Source organism: Dunckerocampus dactyliophorus, chromosome 15, assembly GCF_027744805.1.
Source record: "Dunckerocampus dactyliophorus isolate RoL2022-P2 chromosome 15, RoL_Ddac_1.1, whole genome shotgun sequence".
In the NCBI taxonomy this organism is placed as follows: domain Eukaryota; kingdom Metazoa; phylum Chordata; class Actinopteri; order Syngnathiformes; family Syngnathidae; genus Dunckerocampus; species Dunckerocampus dactyliophorus.
In genome coordinates this window covers 20,366,867-20,389,047 of record NC_072833.1, presented here as the reverse complement: position 1 = coordinate 20,389,047, position 22,181 = coordinate 20,366,867, and the positions used below count along the sequence as shown (strand labels likewise).

General features: G+C 43.6%; 1 protein-coding gene across 8 annotated transcripts in view; it reads right to left on the bottom strand.

Annotated features, from left to right (window-relative positions):
- The window catches only part of si:ch211-200p22.4 (phosphatidylinositol-binding clathrin assembly protein), a 53,121-nt gene extending 31,558 nt beyond the window's left edge, over positions 1-21,563 (bottom strand). For 6 of the 8 annotated variants that reach the window (XM_054800051.1, XM_054800054.1, XM_054800055.1 and 3 more), the window contains exons 1-2: positions 20,595-21,563; positions 7,646-7,788 (exon numbers count right to left, since the gene is read on the bottom strand). In XM_054800051.1, coding sequence (XP_054656026.1) covers positions 7,646-7,788; positions 20,595-20,724 — 273 coding nt within the window. In that variant the 5' untranslated portion in view covers positions 20,725-21,563. The remainder of the gene's footprint in view (positions 1-7,645; positions 7,789-20,594) is intronic. The other 2 variants (XM_054800052.1, XM_054800058.1) reach the window with 2 other exon arrangements.
- Positions 21,564-22,181: the final 618 nt, after the last annotated feature.

Sequence of the window (22,181 nt, the reverse complement as noted above, 5' to 3'; positions counted from 1 at the left end):
TCCAATTAAACAGAACCGCATCCAGGCACATCTGAGGAGCATATACTTTAAAAATAGTCCACAGTAGTAACAGTAACATTTGATCCCCTTTTAAATTAAATGGACATTCTGGCCATATCGCACCACAGGCAAATCAAAAGTGCATTTAAATGAATAAAAATCAAAGCCTTCGTTGCAGAAAGCCATACACCATCAGGTAACCAACACTCATGAATAAATGAAGAAATCCTTCACTTCTGCACAGCTCTCGTCACACATTCCATATTATATTGTTATTACCAATGTCACAATGCTAATCCCGGATCGGGATGATTTTTGTCCTTTTTCAAATGATCGGAGATTGGAATTATCAGCCGATCTTTACAGCAGCTGCCATAAAGTACTGTTTTTGCAGAAAGCCGGAAAGTAAACAAAGCAGTGTCAGCAGTATGGAAGTACTTAGTGTGGAAGTACTGCAATGTAAATGAGAATAGTCCTACTACCACTAGCAATCCACTAGCAATCCTGTAATCCCGACACTACATTGCCAACAGTGTCTTAACACAGTTGTACAAGAAAGTACACAAAAACATACTGTACGTGATTTAAAACAAAACCCAATAGCTGTAAGTTTCACCACGGATACCTGGAGCTCTGATGTTTGCCCCACGTCATTACTGTTATTACATTTTACAAGACTGCAACCGTTCCATGTGTGAGTTCACTATTTTTCTAAAATATCAAAGAGAAGCTGACCTTTAATTTTCTGTTAGAGTTTTATTTCATGGTATTTACGATACTAGCAAATTATAAATTTAATGAAATAAGCTTTAGAAAAATGTGTTATTGTGTTTACTTAGTTTATTAGTTATTATTTAGTTAATAACATTGTCAAAGTATCAGAAGGGGACTTGAAATCGAATCGGATCTGACGCTGACTGGGACATCCCTAATTGTTTAGTACTGTATGCTACCCTCCTGACTCTTAGTGAGAGACATGACATTTTTTGCTGTGAACAAGAACGGTGACATTTGGCTCATGAGATTGGAACACTTTGGTCGTGAGTGCCATCAGTCAGGCAGCAGTGAGAGCTGCTTTTTCCTGACTTCATGTGTGAAAAGCTATGTGAATACAAATATACCGAACACAAGGGGTGCCACTTAACATTAGGGAAGGGAACTGTATGTATGTGTATGTTGTTAGCGCTCCAAAACCTTGCAGGGCCAAAGCTCCTGTGACATGTTTACAGATGACTGCATATGTCAACAAGTTCAAGTATTATAAGTTCAAGTTTCCCTTCATCAATAGAAAGAACCACTTCCTTTGCCCTGGTGGATATGTTCCCTACTGTTGTCACAAGAAAGGGGTCTCCGGCAAAGCTCAACACTTCAGCAGAGAAAGCAGGTTCTGTGCTTATGTCGGTTGCAAAAAGCTCCAGTTTGACCTGGTTAGCACTCATGTCGGCCATGTACACTCATAAAGGGAAAGTCTTGCTGACATCAGCGATCTTGCCTGTGTCCTCGCCAGACCGCATCCTCTGATGTCCGAAATGACTCTCACTCATGTTCTCTGCCACCTTTCCATGTTCTGTCAATACACCTCATCATCACTTTTGATTCTGTCTGGCTTCTGCATTCTGATTCCTTCTGCAGCAAAATGCCACGAGTCAGATTAAAGTTTTAGGTGTCCTTGAAGACAAACTCCTCAAAAGAACTTCATTACAAGACGATGTTCTACAGTACCTCCTGTGGTGGAAAACATTTGTACTGTGACGTTCTTTGAAATCTCAGCACACTACACAAAAAAAAGTGAGGGCTATTAATAATAAACGCCAATTCACTGTGGAAAATATCTCAGTCTAAAAGGTCATGGCTGCAGAGGCTTGATTTGTTTTCCTCGCAAAGTTGACAAAAACACTGACTCATAGTTACAAAACGAAAATTTGGGCCATAGTCTATCCTAAACTAGAACTTCATTCACTTTTAAAACCCAAGCAAATAACGACATATTGTAATATTGCTTTCCTGAAAGCCCACTCAGGATGGTTCTATTATCCATGTACATTGTTCCTTCTATCTTGTTCGAGCGTAACATTCCAGCACCATATTTGACTGTAGGCTTGGTATTAATGAGGCGTTACTCTGTGTCTGGTTTCCTCCTGGGCCAGGATGGGAATTGCGGCCAACTAATCCAATCTTAGTTTCATTAGAAGAAAGGAGTTCCCTTCCTAGTGGGTTTTGTGTGATCTAAAAACTCCCAGTGGGCCGTCACGCGCCTTTGGGTGTGGAATGGCTTTTAGTTGCCCTCCGCATTACACTTGATTGGCGCCGTGCTAGACTCATGGTTGCTTATGCTTCATTCCTAACAAGTAATTAATTCTAAACAACCCTCCATCTTCACCTCCAAGCCTTAGTTTCAATCCATTTGAGAAGATTTTGGGGATGTTGTCTAATGCTGCCATAATACAGTGCCCTGGCACACAGTTGTCCTCAGGTACTAGTTATTTGAAGGCGCGCCTCCACCATCGAGGGATAGAGCTTGTGAGTAGACAGCGAGGGGAGCAGAGGATGGAGTGGAGGGGGTGGAAAGTAGCTCTCGTAGTCATTGTTTGGGGCTTACTACTGGTCAATCACACCAAAAACACAGGCTTGTCACGTCTAGACAAGGAGCCTCCCCATTACACATCACAAGTAGCTTTGATGGTATGCATCTGACAACATACTGTATGTCCACACTAAAGCCAAAATTTTCAATTAAAATGAGCAAGTCATTTAGCATACTTTTGGTTATAATGATTGCCAATTTGGAGCTGGTCGGCATGTGAACCAAAGATATGATGTACAGTTCAGTGACCTCAATTCTTTGGGTCTGTGGTTTCTAATTTTACAGCCAGATTTCTTTCAGCTGTGACAAAAATGGATGTGTTGGCAATGGGGAAGCAGGGACACCTGGCTGCTCAGCTGCAGTCAGCACAACTGTCCCAACAGGCCTGATGAATGCAGGTCGATCAGTACACACACTACTACAGTACAGCGTGACCACGCCACAAAAAGCAGTGGTATAATATGCTGTAAGGCTGCTTATGTTCTTTGCAGTGGCTGCATATTACGCTGACATGGTCCAGATGAAGTAAGTAGCAGCATTGTGTTGAATGTAAAATGTCTACACAGTCCTCACAGCATGACCTCAGCAGCACACACCTAATTTGTGTTGGGCAAACAGAAATAGCCCGATGGTTTAAACACCCTAGGTGACGAATCAACATTCAAAATAAGTTACATTTGACGGTGACAAGTCAGATAACTGAGCCCAGACATCTTGGGAAAACATCTAAAGAAATCCCTGCAGCATGGCAGTGACCCACTTAGCCAATTCAGTTTCGCAAAAATGTTGCATGAATTTGCACAGCTTGGGCAAACATTTAACACGGTCATGTGATGAACTGGTGTCTCTGAACGGTATTTATAGTCTTGGCTTCAGTGGTGGCTTAATTATTGAGTGTAGAATTTGGTTAGACCCTCAAAATTCCATTGAATTCTCAGAGGGACTGCTGTTCAAACATTTATTTACAGACAAATCAGTGAGGTACCAGTTTGCCTGTCATTCTAAAGACAGAAGAAAATCTCACAGTAAACGCTTCCTCTTTTCAGAGAAAATTTGAGACAAACACAGAAGCAACAAAAGGAAGTATTGCTTCACGTCAACACAAATATTCTTGTGTGCATCTCTTCTTGTGTGTGGGAAAACAAATGAATGTTAGCATTTAGGACTTAGGACTGTATGCAGCGAGTTCCTCCAGCTGCCGAGAGGGTGCCAACATTTCAACTTACTGCTTTGCGTAAGCATAAGCTGCTCCAAAGTAGCACATGCATCCACACTCCGTATGTTTGTTATCAGCTAACGATAGTAAAGTTTAGCTACTACTAGAGCTGCAATGATTAATCAATTAATCAATAGTTAATTGACTACCCAATTAATCTAGAAACTATTTTGGTAATCGAGTAATCGTTTTTTGATTTAAATATCCTCTGATTTCAGCCTCTAAAATGTCAATATTTTTTAATTTCCTTAGTCATGCATGAAAGGCAGACCTATTATCTTTGTGTTTTAGCCAAAACAAGATATTCACACGTATCAGCTTTCACTTTGGAAAACAGTGATGGACATTTTTGCCTCTTTTCTGTTATGTTGCGGACCCAACCACTAAAGACTTTTTTGTGCTTTCCGCATCCACGAAGTCCACGCGGCTCCGTGCGGACACATGATGTCATTTTCGCACCCATACCCCCTCGAGCGGCCCTTTTCATGTGTAAAATTCCCCCTCTGTGCACATCCAAATTTTTCTAACTACACGGACGGAGACACGCGGAAAAAATGGTAGACGAGCAGGAGATCCTCGCAGCTGCAGTACAGAAATACCGGGAGTTATATGAGCCAGCCTACTCTGACGCACAGTAGTTTAAGCATTAAGAAACACTGAAACAATTGTGTTTTAAGTCAAGTTGTTTGTTTTTTACCTTCTTTTGCCGTGTTCGGCATGCAGTTTGTAAGCACATTCTCACAGGGTACAAGTCCCTGTGGTGGGAAGAACGACGAGCTGCGATTGCAGCACTCCAATTCAAAAGGACAAGTGGACCACGTTCTCTTCCCTTTCTGTCGCAGCAGCAAATAAATACAACACAATTTTTCTTCTTCAAGAAGTAGACGCACAAGTGTCGCCTTGTTGGGAGTCAAGTAAACAATAGCAAACTTCTTCCGCTCTAGTTTAGTACCGTGGTAGACAGTGTTTTCGATACACTGCCCCCTGTAGTTTGAGAGCAGATACCACACGGAGTATAAAGTCACACACGGTCTCTTGAGCGGATTTCCGCGCGGCTCGTTCGAGCGGAAAGTACAGTATAACCCAGCCTTAACTGTAGGTGTTTGCTTCATATTAATTTGGTCCATATACGGCCTAACCGATTGCTCCATGAATTGAAACAACAAGCTTCAGATTAATCGACTAAAAAAAATGATGATTGTATTTTTGTTTACAATTATTGTTTTTACTGGAGTGGTGTGACTCAGCTGGTAGAGTGGTCATCTCCCAACCTGAAGGTTGCGGGTTCGATCCTCCGTCCTCCCGTGATCATGTCGAAGTATCCTTGGGCAAAATACTGAACCCCACTTGGCCCATATGCTGTGTCATCAGTAGGTACAGTAAATGTGCTAACAGTGTCAAAGCTCCAAGTGGAAGACCATTTACTGAAGCTTTACTTAACATTATTTCATTTTTTTTTAATCAAATAACCTTATTTTAACAGAATATTGAAGCGGTAACCTGGTGGATGTGCATTTATTTGCTATGTCAGTTCAAATCTTCTATTTCTGTATAAAAAGGAGGAAATAAAAAATGTTTTTTTTTAAATCCGATTCATCCATTAATCAAAAACATAACTGACCGAATTAAAATTTAAAATAATCGTTAGTTGCAGCCCTAGCTACTAACATCAGCTATCATTGGAGGCATTGCCAATCATAGCAACAGCATGACTAAATTGTTTGTCACCTCTCTAAGACTGCTTTTGTGTGTGTGCGTGCCACGGACATGCATGTGAATACGCCAACAGCCCTGAGTGACAGCCATAAACTCCAGTGGGTAACACATGCTAGTCGGTGGCGGTGTTCTTACATTTTTGTTGTTTAAAAGAAATGCCATTTTGAACGATTTGCATACAGTCCCTTTTGCTGCTTCAATTTTCATTTTGGTGATGCCCACAAAAATTGCTTGTTAGTTTCAATATATAAAATAAAATGTAAAACGCTTTCTTAAATACTGAAGCAGAAAATTTATTGAAACACTGAATTTAAGTCACACAACATTTTTGGCCACTACTGTACATGTTACATGAGAGATAATGCTTATTTTACTGTGATGCCACCGGATGCATTTCACAAATAAACACTGTTGCAAAAGAAGGCAAATACTTTATTATACAACAGAAGTTATCAAAAAAGTGCCCCATTTATTGTAAACATTTTGTGTCAATAAAATAGACATTGAAAAATTGTGACCAATAGTCAACTACTGTATAGAACATGTTCTCCTACCATCAACAGTAACATTACAATTTGGAAATCTGCACATTTCTATGTGGCAGAAAGAGCATAAGAACAAAGTAAGGTGCCAAGTATGAAACTCTGGACTGATAGTCCAGAGATAGTTTTATCAGTACCACTGGTCGCTTATTATTATTTTGCTTACATACCGTAAACTCCGGTGTATAAGCCCCTACTTGATTCTTATACTTTAAACCCTACGGTTTATACAGCAGAGCGGCTAATCTATGCCTAAATTCTAATCTCGTGACATCTCCTTTACTCCTCCCCGAGCTATCACCTTATCGGGTGGAGGAGTTTGCGTGTCCCGATGATCCTAGGAGCTAAGTTGTCGGGGGTTTTAATGCCCCTGGTTGTGTCACCCCTGACAAACAGGTCCTAGGTGAGGGACCAGACAAAGAGTGGCTCAATAGACCGCTATGATGAAACAAACCATTCTTGTTCACAAGGTGAGGGAAGGATGGAACGCGAGATCAACAGGCAAATTGGTGCGGCGTCTGCAGTGATGCGGACTCTACATTGGTCCGTTGTGATGAAGAGAGAGCTGAGCCAAAAGGCAAAGCTTTCAATGTACCCGTCGATCTATGCTTTGAGTAGTGACCGAAAGGACAAGATCGTGGGTACAAGTGGCCAAAACAAGTTTTCTCCTTTTGAGATAAGGTGAGAAGCACTGGGAGAGACTTGGAGTAGAGCTACTACTAGTAGTAGTAGTAGCTTGGTGGCTTGGGCATCTGGTGAGGGAGGATGCCTCCTGAGGGAGGCGTTCAGGGCAAGGCCAACTGGTAGAAGGCCTCGGGGAAGACCCAGGACATTGGAGAGGCTATGTCTCCCAACTGGCCTGGGAACGCCTCGGGATCCGCCGAGAGGAGTGTCTGCGGAGATGGAAGTCTGGGCCTCCTTGTTTAGGCTGCTGCCCCACGACCCGATCTCGAATGAGTGGTAGAAGATAGATGGATGGACATCTCCTTTACTTCAGAACTACTACTAATTGTTTACTGTGCTGCTCGCAAGTCAGTGAGGAAACGGCAGCTCGACAGGAGCCAATCCCAAGCTATCAGGGCACTCACTACAAGCCTGTCGACCCACTGAACGCTGCAGGAGGTCAGTATATACAAGTATAAACGGTATAACAATATAACAGTCTGACTCACGGTGTCATCTAACAAAGAACATCAAACTAATCACACAGCAACTTAACACTCAAGAGGTGTACCTCACAAATATACAAATTGCACCAATACTAATTTGAAAGGAAAAAAAACAACTCTTTTAAAGCCCTCCCACAACGCATTGCGTCTGAGTGGCCGACACTCACAGTCCGTGTGGAAAATGGCCCAGGACTGTACTTCCGCGTGAAGCGCTTAGTTAAACTCTAGTAATTAATTTAATGAGAAAAATAGCATAAAATACAACCGTACAGCGTATATAATGGTACACAAATGGACCGAACATGCAGAACCGAAACGGTTCAATACATCCATGTGAACCTTTACACTCCTAACATATATACTGTATATATGTGTGTGTGTGTGTGTGTGTGTGTGTGTGTGCGCGCACACCACCCACCTCGTTGCCATACATCATGATATGGTGCGTGGTGATAAGGGCTTTAAAGACCACCACCCAGCTGGAGTTGGCCGTACGTTCAAACAGCGTGTCGGCCAGCTGGGGAATGTTCACGTTCATTTCGTTGGTGCAGTGGATCAAATCTGCAACACAACAAAGAGGTGATGAGGAAAAAAGGTTCCACAGCATTAGCAAAATTGCTTTTGACACAAAGAGAGGTTTCACACTAGAGGTGCTTTGAGGACATACAAAACATTACATCTCAGCAGAATTACTAAATGAATAAAGCGTGGACAGGTACGGATTTCCTCCTCAGACTTTCACAGCATCCTGTCTGCTCTGCGGAAATATGTCAGCACAGCCTCAAGACTGCCTCATTCATTGCACATGGAGGAATGTTGCTGTTAGGGAGCAACAGCAACAGATGCTATTTCTTTGCCATCTGATGTGCTTATAGGGGTCTGGTCACAAAGACAGTGGAAGACTGTGAAGCTGCATTACCTTTGATGGCCAGCAGGTGCAGAGCAGCACATATAAGTGTGTGAAAAATCTAAATAAAATGAGCCACGTTTATTCTATTCCTCTCCCTTGCATGCTCCTTAGGCACCTCCCCTCCTAGTCCTTTTGTTCTTCACCACAGGACATGATGAGCTGCCGGCTGTCGCACCTGGTAACTACGGAAACAGCTTCTCATTAGGCAACCGGAGGACGGCGGCGGGGAGAGTCCCGTCGGGACACTTCATCATCATAATCGTGCATGTGCGTGAGCGTGTGCTCATTCAGCAGACTATCCTCCCAATAGCCTTCACTCACTTAACACATAATCACTCCGACTGCATCGTATAACATGAGACCTCTCCCACCCGCATTGGTGGGCTGTTTAGCCAATACAAATGATCTTGGAATAACACAAAGGCACACTGCAGCACAACTCGTTTACGTGTTTCAATGACAACCTGAACAAAACAAGTATGCTTGAATTGCAGTGATTTTGTGATTAAATGCTACAACTTAAAAAAAAAACCTGTTCACTAAGTGGTGTATTGTTACTTGTGCCTTCCATGCGATTACTAAAAGTGACCATTAACTCTGCATGATGAACCGTGTTTTGTTTTGTTTGGCCTCCAGCTGGTGCCAAATGCCTTCATGCTTCCGTTTGCTGGTGATTGTGCACAAATAATGGCTTGATATTGGACGCAGCTCTGAATGCCAATGTGTGAAACTGGGGGCTTTCTTAATGATTGGTTGCAGTCCTCTTCTGCATTCAATCTGCCCCTCTCTATCATTTTAACCCCTGCAGCCCTTCCCTTGCTTTCGCTCCACCGTCTGTCTGTCTTTTTTTTTTTTTTTTTTTTTACCAAGCGCATGTGTTTTCATTAAGTCTGGAGTGGTGTGAGGACCGAGAGCAGGTCTGATTAGGTCTGCGGGGATGCCCGTGCACAAGTGTGATCATGTAAAGAGGGTCCATGTGCCGACTTAATCAGGCCGAGTGGAAAGCATTTGATGCTACTGATCTCAGACCAGAAGAAGAGAGAGAGAAATGGACAAGCAAGTGTGTGGTAAACAAAGAACATGAATGACATAACGGCGGAAAACAAAGAAAGAGCTCAGAAAAATCAAACAAATAAGCTTCATTTTCTCTCTTGACCCCTGCTTCTCGTCTGACATGGCGGCCAGCACAAACAGCTCTGAGGTTGGGCAATTATTCTGACCAAAAGTGGAAAAATACATGAGACTGACACACGCACATGCACATAAATGGTAGGCCTGACTGCGTACATGTGATCTCATTCTTGACAGTCACCTACTGTGTTGCTCCCTGAACTGAGGACCATTGTTATCGCTCATCTTTGGCCTCAGTGGCCTTTGATTGAGCTACAATAGACCGGAGACTTCCTGGCACCAAGGGACCACATGAGCGTGAGTATGTGTGTGCGTTTGTGTTAGATGGTCAGACTAGCTTTGAACATTCACAAACTTGTTTTGAGTGTTGAGAGCAAGCAGGCAGTCAGGAGGATGAATCAGTCGAAGAAGAGACCACCAGCTGCCCTCTTCCTATCAGAACCTCTTAATCATTTTAATATTCACTTGCTTGCACATGCAAAAATAAGCATAAAAAATCCTGACAGTTTTTTGTGTTTCCTTGCAGCAAACACAGCTTTTGCTGCCACTCACACACATTGGAATGCATATTGAATGCATATTGAAAGTCATCCAACACACACAAGGAGCTGTTTATCTTTGAGCCCAGTCACTCTCCAAGGCTCTGCGCAGACAATCATGGGCTCCTTGTTTGCATAGTTGTGTTTTAACTGATCTAGAAGAAAAGTCGCAAGAGAGTCTTTATCAGCGGCTGTCAGGAGGGCTTCCAGGAGGGCTTCCAGGTCATGTTGGTCATCCAGGTCCCTGGGACGATAACGCCACGACAAACTGTACAAGTGCTAAGTAACAGCAGACCCAGCAGTGGCGTCCATCTGCTAAAAATTAACACCTGGCACTGTCCGCACCTCGTCTGGCACCTCTTTGCCATCGCTTGTGCAAACTAGTGAATGTAGGGTTTTCCCCATCCAGGAGTAAAGAAGTGCAAAGAACTGAAAGGGACCTCTTTAAATCTCAAAAAGCACAACTGCAGTTTTATCTTGCAGACAGCTTCCAAAATAGTGGAAGCCTTTTCTGCTGCACCCAACTGCTTCTATCATAGCTCTTTTTGAAAAAAGAAGCTTTTCCTTTAAATGGAAGAGAGAGTGTAGCATGGGAGACAGGTAGAAGGGAAGAGGTGGGGGGGGGTCTATTGAATGACAAGATGGCAGAGCGGAAGGGGTGCCACCAGAAGTTTGACTATTAATAGACTAGTTTGGGCGCTGTAGCTTTAATTCCACCCTGGAGGGCTTGAAGAAAAGCAACATCTCCTCTCTGAGTCTCACAGAAATAAACACAGACTCCCTCTCCGGCTGCATGTCGGGATTCGGGGGGTGTCTCTGTACTGGGTGTGCATCTGCAAATGAGCAACGTTGGCGCGGCACATTGCGTCAGTCAGACGCACATAGGTAGAGTTAAAAAAACAAGCGGTTGAACCGGGCCAAGGGCTCCCGAGAGAACACAGTTATAAATAACCCCCCCACATCAGAAGGGGCCGGGAACAAAAGCACTGAATGTTCTCACACACACAGCGAGACCATATTTTATTTACTTTAAAGGTCGCATGCAATGTAGTTTGGGCGTTGCGAGCATTCTTAGTGTATGAACTGAAGCGTTAATCACAAAGCTTTTACTAATACTTCCAGTTAACTGAAACCACCATGCAGTTATACGGTGAGCAATCAGCCTCCTTTCCTGCCGGAGAGTCTAAACTGGGCCTATCTTTGCTCTGTAGCCAGGGAGGGGCGGCCCTGCTCTGTTTGGATAGCATTAGACTCATCTCACATTGAGTAGCGACGCTGGCTAGCGGGCTATCAGGGCTGCCATCTAAGCGCAAGGGATGGACCATTTGTCTGTTTTAATAGGCCTTAGTGGACAGAAATGAATCCGTCCTTATGCATGTGCAGTGTCATGGCAAGGTAGAAACAAAGCAATCCTACAACAAATTCTTGTGCTGTTTCTTTTTCCAAAGTAAGTGTGCATATTTGAGTAATTTAGGAGTTTCAGCCAAGTGGGGTGTGCTAATCTACAAAGTTTGCAATCAAAGTCAAAAAGCGGAACTATTCCTACTACTACAACACCTCATTTGTCATGGGGTTCTAACCCGGTGTATCTGCACTTTTTTCCAAGTACAAATTTAAGACATGTAACAACTTTAGGTTGTTACATGTTAAATGCAAAAATTAAGACTATACCACAGCAAAAAATGATAAACTTAAAGCTGTTTTGTGTAATAGGTTTTGACCAACTTTGATGTGGTGATTTGACACACACTTTGTCCCTGCAGTGGTACACAATTTAGTGTGCCAATAATGAGTACATTGTTAATACTGTAGGTGTCAAGTATGTGTAATCTGTGCAGGGCTGCATGCCTATGCGCAAAGAAAATTCTGAAACGTTAAAAATTTGTGGCATGCATAACTTCCGTGAACTAGTCGTGAATGCCACGTGAACGCACGGCAACCTGTGTGCAAACAATACGGGCAGTGCTCATCCAAGCGTGCCTCTGCGTGTCTCATTCACATGAATGGGTTAACCTTTCCACCACCACCTCTTGGAGCAATTCAGGGGGAATTAATTTCTGTAGTGTCTTGGATCTTCCTTGTGATTTTCTGTTGAGTGATCATAATGCCAAAAGCGCTGTCTTCTAGTCAGCAATTCCCTCTCCCACACGTGTCTCTCTTTTTTATTCTCCTAGTTTATTGCCCCATTCCTGCTCTTTGCATATTCTCTACCTGCAGTTGCGAGAATATATAGGCTTACCTTTCTTTATTGCATGAGCTTCTTCTCTGGAGTTCAACATAATGTAGGTTCCTTGCAAATACAGAAATTAATGAAGCTAGGGGTGATGCCTGCCGGTGCGTGGCGTTACGCGGGATGCAGCGCAACCAAATAATGCCAGGACTGCTTCGGGAAGTGGTGGTGACAATGCATACAACAATGGAATGGAACAATGGAACAATGCGCATCGCATGCACTATTGTCCTGCACTAGATGTAAACACTACTTGACAAGCTGTAAATAAGTCGTGTGGGAGCATGGTAATTTCATGCCAATGCACACCATTTTCGGTCACAAATTGTGTGCCAAGCGTGTAATTTATGTGTGAACAAAACGCAAAGCACACAGCGCACAAGCAAGTCTTCACACTTTTCAGGCATGCCATAAATAAATAAATAGGGTTGGGCAGAGAGCATCGACGGGAACCAGGACTTACATTCCGATTTCCAGAACTGTCCGTTTTTTTTAAATTTCGACCCTTACATTTGGTGATCGACCAGCCGCCCGCCGAGCGGCCAAAATGGCTGAATAACACCAACGAAGAAGAAACCGGCTAACTACCATGTAGAAGAAGTGTCAGGAAGTGTTTGTGTTCATCCATTTCAACCATGGACAGTGTGTGATGGCGCCCAAAAGTTTGGATGAAATTCTGCTAAAAAATTACCGGTCGCGCTGTGCAACATTTGCAACATCATGATATCATGCAAGGGAGTGTGCACCACTTACAGGATTAAACACCTCCGCATTCATGGTGAAAATTACGTCGATTTTATGGCAACATTGAAGCAGTAAACAAATTATACTTTATGCTGCGAATACGGTATATATCCAGCTAACTGTAAGGCTGTGTACTTTTTCATAGACAAAACGACCTGACGTTAATGCTAGCTTTAGCCAGAAAGTTGACTAGACGCCGCGTTAAGTGTTACTCCATTCCACTGTTTGATATTCTGCATGCAGGTTAATATGTGTAAGTTACACGTCTATTGATATGACACTCTCCAACACATGCATCCATTTTCTATGCCACTTCTCCTCATTAGGGTCGCGGGAGCCTATCCCAGCTGACTTTGGGCGACAGGGAGGGTACACCCTGGACTGGTCGACAGTCAAACAACCATTCACACTCACATTCATACATTTACAGTTGTGAATTAACCTAGCATGCATGTTTTTGGAATGTGGGAGGAAACCGGAGTACCCGGAAAAAACCCACACACGGGGAGAACATGCAAGCTCCACACAGAAATGCCCAACTGCGGTTCGAACCCAGGTCCTCCCAATCTCCTGACTGTGACTGTGTGGCCAACATGCGAACCACTAGACCACCCTGCGGTGGTCTCCAACACATAACAGGATTTGTTGTTTGAATTTGAAATTTGGAATTGTTTTTTCATGAGGTTTTCAAAACTAAAAATAATTTGTGCATGTGTACTCCAATGTAAAGATACTTCTAAACATGTATGTTCCAAGTTCAATGGATTGATATTTATATATAGGGTTGAAAATAGCCTGTGAGAAATTCATAGTAAAGTAATTAATAAAAAGTTAATATAATAAAACAAAAAATCATGGAGACATTTCATCCAAGAACTTTTATGATCGCGGATACAAGCGTCTGAAATGAGTTTTCTTCGTAGGGTGGCGAGACTCACCCTAAGAGACAGGGTGAGGAGCTCAGAGTAGAGCCGCTGCTTCTTCACATCGAGAGGAGCCAGCTGAGGTGGCTCGGGCATCTAGTCCGGATGCCTCCCAGACGCCTCCCTGGAGGGGTGTTTCGGGCATGCCCAGCTGGGAGAAGGCCCCGGGGAAGACCTAGGACATGCTGGAGGAAATATGTCTCACAGCTGGCCTGGGAACACCTTGGTGTCCTCCCGGTGGAGCTGGAGGAGGTGGTCGGGGCCCGGGAAGTCTGGGCTTCCCTACTAAGACTGCTGCCCCCGTGACCCGGACCCGGATAAGCGGAGGAAAATGGAATGGGGAAAAAAAAAACTTTTCTGGCCCCGAAAAGAATCGGAATCAAGAATCGTTAGGAACTAGAATCCATACGAGGAATTGAATCAGAACCGGAGTCGCTCTAATTGAAATGATGCCCAACCCTATGGGCCCTATGTGGGTTGCAAAAGTATTCATACCCATGAGCAACACTCAATTTCTCAGCACAGGAAAAGTCTGTTTCTTCTGTTTGCATGAACAGAAATAGCACAAACATGACAATCCATCACTGTTTTTGTTCATAAGCACTCTTTACTATAGATAGATTGCATAAGTCTGTACTTCATTGTTGCAAAATTGTTCATACCATTGCACCAAAGTCGTCATTTTTAGCCTAAAATGATTGCACACCAAAAACTATTGCATCACAGTGTCACAAGCCTGCATTTAAACACCTGTGACTTGTATAGGCTCCATTACTCCCTATAAATTATGCGCAATCGTCACCTGTCCACAGTCATCGCATGCTTGTCAGCAGACAACAGTCATGAAGTCCAAGGAGCTGTCAGAAGACCTCAGAAAGAAAGTTCTAGAGAAGCATAGAAATGGACAAAGCTATGCAGCCATCGCAGGTTGACTCAATTTGCCAAAAAGTACTGTTCCATCACTGGTCCAGAAGTGGAAGTGCCGTGGCACCACTGTGAACCTCCGTAGAACAGGGCATCCCTCCAAGATCACGGCAAAAGGCAAGAGGAAACTGCTCAGGGAAGCAAGAGCAAATCCCTCTGTAACTCTTGAAGACCTGAAGCAGTCTCTCCAGGTTCCTGGGACTAATGTACACAAGTTCACTATATCCCGCACTTTACACGGGGAAGGTCTCTATGGCCGTGTTGCAAAGAAGAAGCCATACCTGAAGAAACAACATCTCAAGGCTCCTTTGCCTATGCTACCACACATCTGAAAGACACTTCAGCGATGTGGGAACGAGTGATCTGGTCAGATGAACCAAAGATTGAACTTTTTGGCCTGAACACCAGGAAGTAGGTTTGGCGCAAAGCCAACACAGCTGATGATCCGGCTAATACCATCCCTACCATGAAACATGGAGGTGGGAACATAATGCTATGGGGCTGTTTCTCTTCCTCTGGTCCTGGTGAGCTTGTCCGTGTACAAGGGACTATGAATAGTGCGAAATATATTGACATCCTGGAGAAGAACCTCTTCAAGTCTGCAAAAAGCCTGAACCTTGGGAGGTTTATTTTTCAGCAGGTTAATGATCCAAAACATCCAGCTCAAGTGACACAAGAATGGCTCAGGAAGAAGAAAGTGAAGCTTCTAGATTGGCCAAGTCAGTGCCTGGATCTCAACCCAATAGAAAACCTGTGGCAGAATCTGAAGAGTGCAGTCCACCCAAGATCACCAAGGAACCTGACTCAGCTGGAGCGGTGAAACACACTTTTCCTTTGTTCTGTGCCAAGAAATTGAGTGTTGCTCATGAGTATGAATACCTTTGCAACCCACTGTAAATAAATGACACATATTGCCACAGCAAATTGTGGGACAATGCAGTGGGACAATGCAGAGGCAAAATGCGTGTAAGTGTAAACGCCAAGTTAGACATGCAAACATGAAAACTGCTTAGATAAAAGGAGTGTTGTGTTTTGGGCTGACAGCCTGTCTGCAGACGGCTTATGGTAGTGAAATGAGCATTCAATACACGAGCAACAGCTCTGGTTGACATTCCTGCTGTCAGCATGCCAACTGCACGCTCCCTCAAATCCTGCAACATCTGGGGCATTGTGCTGTGTGATATAACTGCACATTTCAGGGTGGCCTTTTATTGTGGGCAGACTAAGGCACACCTGTGCACTAACCATGGTGTCTAATCAGCATCTTGATATGGCACACCTGTGAGGTGGGATGGATTATCGCAGCGAAGGAGAAGTGCTCACTATCACAGATTTAGACAGATTTGTGAATATGAGAGAAATGGTGATATTGTGTACGTGGCAAGCATTTTAGATCTTTTTATGAGTTCACCTCATAAAAAAATGGCTGACAGGAGGGTTCACTCATTCTGTTCATTCCGCTGTAGAACCAACTCCCAGGTGTTGAGACAGAAGCACAGAGTGAATCCTCTTGTCATCCAGCCTATTTGGTAGAGCGAGAGGAGGAAAACAGACACGCAGGCACATGTCAATACATTGAGTCAAAGTGATCGTGTTTGTTTTTATTTACCGTGCGATTAATTTATTTATTGGTTATCGTGGCAGGCCTATACATGGGTGTCACAAGTAGGGTTGGGCATTGTGTGAATTTCAACAATTCCTGTTCCGATTCAGATTCCGGTTCCTAACGATTCTCAATTCCGATGCTGTTATAAGGCAGTTTGCATGGTTTAAGTGTTCTTTTTGGATGAAATGTCCAAACTTCAAGGCAGCGCGGTGGTCTAGTGGTTAGCATGTTGGCCACACGGTCACAGAGATCGGGAATCTCCGTTGAGCATTTCTGTGTGGAGTTTGCATGTTCTCCCCGTGCGTGCGTGGGTTTTCTCCGGGTACTCCGGTTTCCTCCCAAGTTCCAAAACCATGCATGTTAGGTTAATTGGCGATGCTAAATTGTCCATAGGTATGAATGTGACGTAGCGCATCAAAGACAAGGTACTGTTATTTCTACACCATGAATGTGTGAACATTCACCATGTTGGTCGTGCACCCTCCTTTGCATATCACTGTGTTGCAAATGTTACACTGAGACAACCACTCTTTTTTATGAAGTTAAGCCAAACTTTTTAGCCGCTTCTTCTTGGCTGGTGCTCACCGGCTTGTTATTCGCTGCTGTTGTAGCTATTTCTTCTGGCCGGAGAAGTGGGTACCGAATATACGAATCAAAATAAAAACATCTGGACGATCCCGGGAGAATTGGAATGTTAGTCTCGGTTCCCATCGATGCTCCAGACTCAATGCCCAACCCTAGAGATTAAAACGTGACGATATTTCTCATTTCGACAAGAACAGGGCAGCCAGAAGCCAATGCAATTGTGAACTATGGCATCGTTACTGTGAATGATAATATACGTAATATGGAAGTGACAGTGTGCAAAGCACGACTGGAACCGTACATTAAGTGCTTCACAAAGAAAATAAACCTGTATAAACTGTGGTTTGAATCCTAGTCAGGGTCAACGTATGACAATATACAGTATACCCTGTGTACTGTATATTGGCCTTCATAGTGTCTGCCAAGAAAAATGTTGGCTGGTCAAGTCTCCAGGTACCAAATTCACGACCCGCCACTGATAACTACACATCAACAAATGAGTCGTACCAGCTACAACTGCCTTCATTATTTTAACTTTTATCATTTTTACTTTGTGGGAAAAAGTTCAACAGTTAAAAGCATCATGCTTAGGTCATGCATACAAAGTTATAAAACATTTTAAAATGTATCTGCATTGTTTTGTGTCTCAGTTAAATTAAAAAAAAAAAAAAATTCCAGTCCAATACAGGGTGTCCCAAATAAACGTACACACACTTTAAATAAATGTAAACTAGGTGTTTATCATTTGTTCAATTTTCAAAGTATAATAGAATTTACAAATATTGTTTTGTTTTGTCATTGCCTGTTCTCAAACTGGTCCGTTCTGGTCCACACACTGCTGACATCAAGAAGAAATGGAATTGCACACATTACGAAACAATTCCCTTGGTATTTGCGTGCATTCACATTCAATGGCCGCTCTCAATTCCATGACCATTGCAGCTCTCATATCCCCATTAAAAAAAACAATAGTCTAGTGGTGTGAGGTCTGGTGAACGCGGAGAGTATTCAATGAAACCCCTTCGTCCAATCCACCTGTTTGGCAAGATCTAATCGAGGAAGGATCTAATGTCACAATGGTAGCGTGGGCATGCCCATCTTGCTGAAAATAAAGTCCCAATGATCGTGGCCCCATGTTAAAGAGATAGCTAAGATTTTTTGACATGAAGTTGTGTGACATCCCCATCAGCAGTGGACTACATCAACAGTGACTTACCCCCCCATTTGGTCCCGTGAGTCCAGTTCTAGTCGGAATCCCGTGACGAGGAACGTAGTTCTGCTTAGTTGCTGGGTCATTTAAGTAAAGAGTTTGGCTTATATAGTCCGCTGCTGAAGGGGATGTCATACAACTTCATGTCAAATATCCAAACTCAATTTAAATTGAATGCCTCCATTTCGAAAATTCAAAAAATTCTAAACATTTTAAGACATTTTTAGGCCTTGAAAACCAAAAGTTTTATTAAAGATTTTTTTAAGACCCGCGGAACACTACCCTTTTAATACAAACACACACACACGTGGAAATGGCCATCCTCTATGACAGGGGTCACCAACCTATCAATCTTTAGGACTTGTCCAGTTGCCCAAAGCTTTGGGGGGAAACAGGGATTTTGGACTTAAAAAGTTTGGGGCCCACTGCTCTTAAAATAAACAATCCCACCTCCTGTCTGAGAAGCCCCTGAAAGCTAGCAACATATCTCGCAGTAAATCGCACTGCGGGAATTGGGGCTGAATTTAAGTTCTGGGTCAATTATGGTCCCGCTTGTAAAGAAATGTAACCATATTAAAAATCTTAGCACATATGTTTCGGAACATCAACTGGAGGCATGAAGTTTGTTGTGCAGGGAAAACAGCGGTGGCAGACCGAAATGTTTACTGTATGTCCATAAAGTTTGGTAAGAGGTGGACGACTGACTGACTGAGGCAAATCCCTTATTAAATCCCTTCTGTAGCGTTGTCTACCTGATTACTGTACATGAAGGTTCCTGCTGTGCAAAGGCAACACACGATGGCCACAGGAACCTTTTAGTTCAAAGAACTCAGTTACCAGGAAGTACAAGTTCCTTGCCATTTGGTGAAAAAGAGGCTCTAGCCTTTGTCGTCAAGAAGCCGCATCATTGCGAGTTCACTGTGCCGCTTAAGACCATTTAACAGCAGCCGGCTGCCTGCGTTGCTGCCATGACAACAGAGTGCTGGCAGAGGGGAAACCAGACTTGACTTTAAATGTCACAACTCTTCTGTAACCGCTGCGAGATGACGAAAAAACGGCGTGAAACAACCATTTAGCTGCTACTTGGAGAAAAGACCTAGTCCACAATCTCACAAGAGTCACCCTGGAAAGTGCTCCCTGGAGAGACACACATTTTATTCGAGACATTCTTAAAAAAAAAAAAAAAAAAAAAAAAAAAAAAAAAAATCAGCCCTCATTGATTTTTATGACGATCATTTCCACAGAGTGCCATAGTCATGATGGTGGAGTCGCCTCATGCACGCTGCCCACACAGAAGTAAGGGTTAATTGAGGTAGACAGTCCAAACGGTGACGCTAAGTGGCTTTCAAATTGTACTTATTTTCGCAAGTGGTGCATGAATGTCACACTTAGTGCTGCTGCTGATGTTGAAAGGCCTCTGGCCGGGATGCAAATACACCGCTGAGATCATTCCCAGCTTGCTGTCAGACAGACTTTGAGCCTGCGGGAAGAAAATGTGCATGTTTTTGTCCGTGAATAGAATGCAGCCACTACACAAATCTAGCCAGGTTTCTTTTTTTCCCCCCTCCAAGTGTCAAATGCAACCAGCTGCAGCCTCTGCATCGTCACTGAGTGAAGGGGAACTTCAGTTGGGGCCTTTGAGCAAACTTCTTGCTTTCATTTCCTCTCGCCACATCTGACTTTTCAGGAAAACCACATCCTGGCACTGGTTCCCTAAGTGCTCTAGTTACACGATAGTTCCCCCCGGGGTGCCAGCTTCTAAGCTCTGCAGAGCTACGGTGTACGGACAAGGTAAAACGGTGGCGTCACACTGTGCTGGAGGTGATTATCACCACCAGTGTAGTACCTGAGCTCTGTTCCTAACAAACACACTGTATCCAAGGAGGTAAACCTGAGGATTTGGTGCTTAACTGCACCCATGAACCTCACAGAATGATGACCTTAACATGACTTTTATTGGCGCCAATCAGCACAATGCTCTTCACTCTGCCACTGCCTGCTGACATGCAGGTTGTTGCACTCACAGAGGAATCAATAATGCACAATTATTAATCTCAACGTGGTGTATCGGCTGCAAAGGTCAGGACAGGTTCATGACGAATAGGCCAAGGTGATATCAAACACTACAATGTTACAGTATGTTCATTCAGTTTCTAGCCCTTATCATGTTCAGGGTTCTACAGTATGTTAACAAGCTTCATTAAAGCAGCCAACTGGAACAATGACACTGTGGTTCCTGCAAGGCGACTTGTCCAGACTAATACATTGCACCTTTTCGCGAATTGACTTTCTTCAGGCTTCTGATTGGCTGAAAGGTCTCAAGGGTGGCACCTGTTGCTCTGACAACCTTCAAATGGTTTATTTTAAAGTCAACGTGTCTGGAGTATGAACCTGTATTCAGTCCTCTGATTGGTCAACAGTGGTTGTAGTATCTAGTTAAGAACTTGTGGATGAAAATAAGGTACTTGCTTATTTGAGCCTGATGGGGAACTAATGTGGACGCACTGCAGCAACACACAGACACACACACACACTAAAATGTTAAAACAGACAAGATGCACTCACAGTCCAAGTGTTTCTTCTTGGGTCCACTGACTTCATGCGTGGTGGCCTTGCACACAGCCTTGCTGATCGCCGAGCCGGTCATGCTGTGCTGAGCTGCCGCGATCCGATCAGTAATCGATTGGCCAGACATGGCTTCTCCTCTGCTTTTTCTCCCTCCTCAAAAACAACAAAAAAACGATGGGATCAATGGGTCGACTCCCAGTGGAGGACGGAGGGACAAGTCAATGCGTCTTCACTATCAAGTGGACGTAAAGGACGTCTTTCCTTCAGGTGTGCGTGGAATATTTGTCTAAATCTACCACTAACTATTCTCAGCTAGTCACTGTTAGCTCATGCTTCCGCTGCAATCCTCGACCCAAAATAGAGTCCCGCTGCGGGTTTTGTTCACATTGGAAATAACTTTGTGCTCGCAAATAAACATACTTGTCCGCTATATCGCTTGGATAATCTCTTTTAAGGATGAACAAGGACACCTCAAGGCTAAATCCAACAACCAAAGTTCCTCCTTCTTCCACGTCAACTTGTTAGCTCATTAGCTCCTGCCGCTCAAAAAAGTGGCCGTGAACTCCTCTACAAAGCGTAAAAAGTCACCCACAACAGTCAAGGACATTGTTGGAACTTTGGGTTGTTTTTTTTTCTTAATCACGCCAGCGATGACAGGTGTCGCCTCTCTTGGTGCGAGAGTTCTCGAAGGGGCGTTAGCCGAAAAAAAGGCTAGGGGGGTTAGCTGGAGAGAAAAAGCAGCCGGTGAGGTGAAGTTAGAAAAATGGCAACCACCTCCGCCTGTCCTCTTGATCACTCGGCTCCGTCCTGTCGCTGCCACCTCCCAGGTTATTGGCGACTTTGTCAATGGACAGTGGTCAATCTACTGTGAATAAGGTCCGGGCAGCTGGTTTGCTCTGAGAAGAAGCCTGACTGTCTACTGGCTGGCTGAGGCTCCACTGGACAAAATGGCAGCGTAAAAAAATCAGCTGATCTCACAAGTGGAGATGCCTTCAAGGACGAGGCTTGGGCTGGGAATTTCCAGCTTTCATAGCATCGACGTTGTGTTTGTTTAGCTCAAGAGGTTTCCAAACTTGATACAGAAAAATTTATGAATATTCTGTTTATACACAAATCATATTTGTACAAAGATCATAATTCAAATTAATTCAAGGTTTAGATTCATTGGTTTAGATACAACTTTGCATTACCTGAGTTTTAATATACAGTATATATTTTCTTAGCATGAACTACTATAATAATTTTGTAAAATCTGTTCTTTTAAACCACTTTGGGTAACATTCTAGCAGACGGCGGTGTGCTTATATTTTTGTTTCAAAAAAATGTAATTGAAGGAGATGCACTGTCCATTTTCCCGACTGTATATAAACGCACGTCAGCACCACAGCGGACACAACAAACAACCTACTGACTGCACTGTGACAATTTAACAGCGATTTTTTTTAACGTCATTGCGTCACGGAGACGTTTTGTACAACAAAGCATTTCCGCACTGACATCGGTACTTTAAATCAACATTTTGTGACGGCGGCACGGGTTGACTCCTCAGACGCTTCGTGTCCTGGTTTGACTCGGGTCTAAACG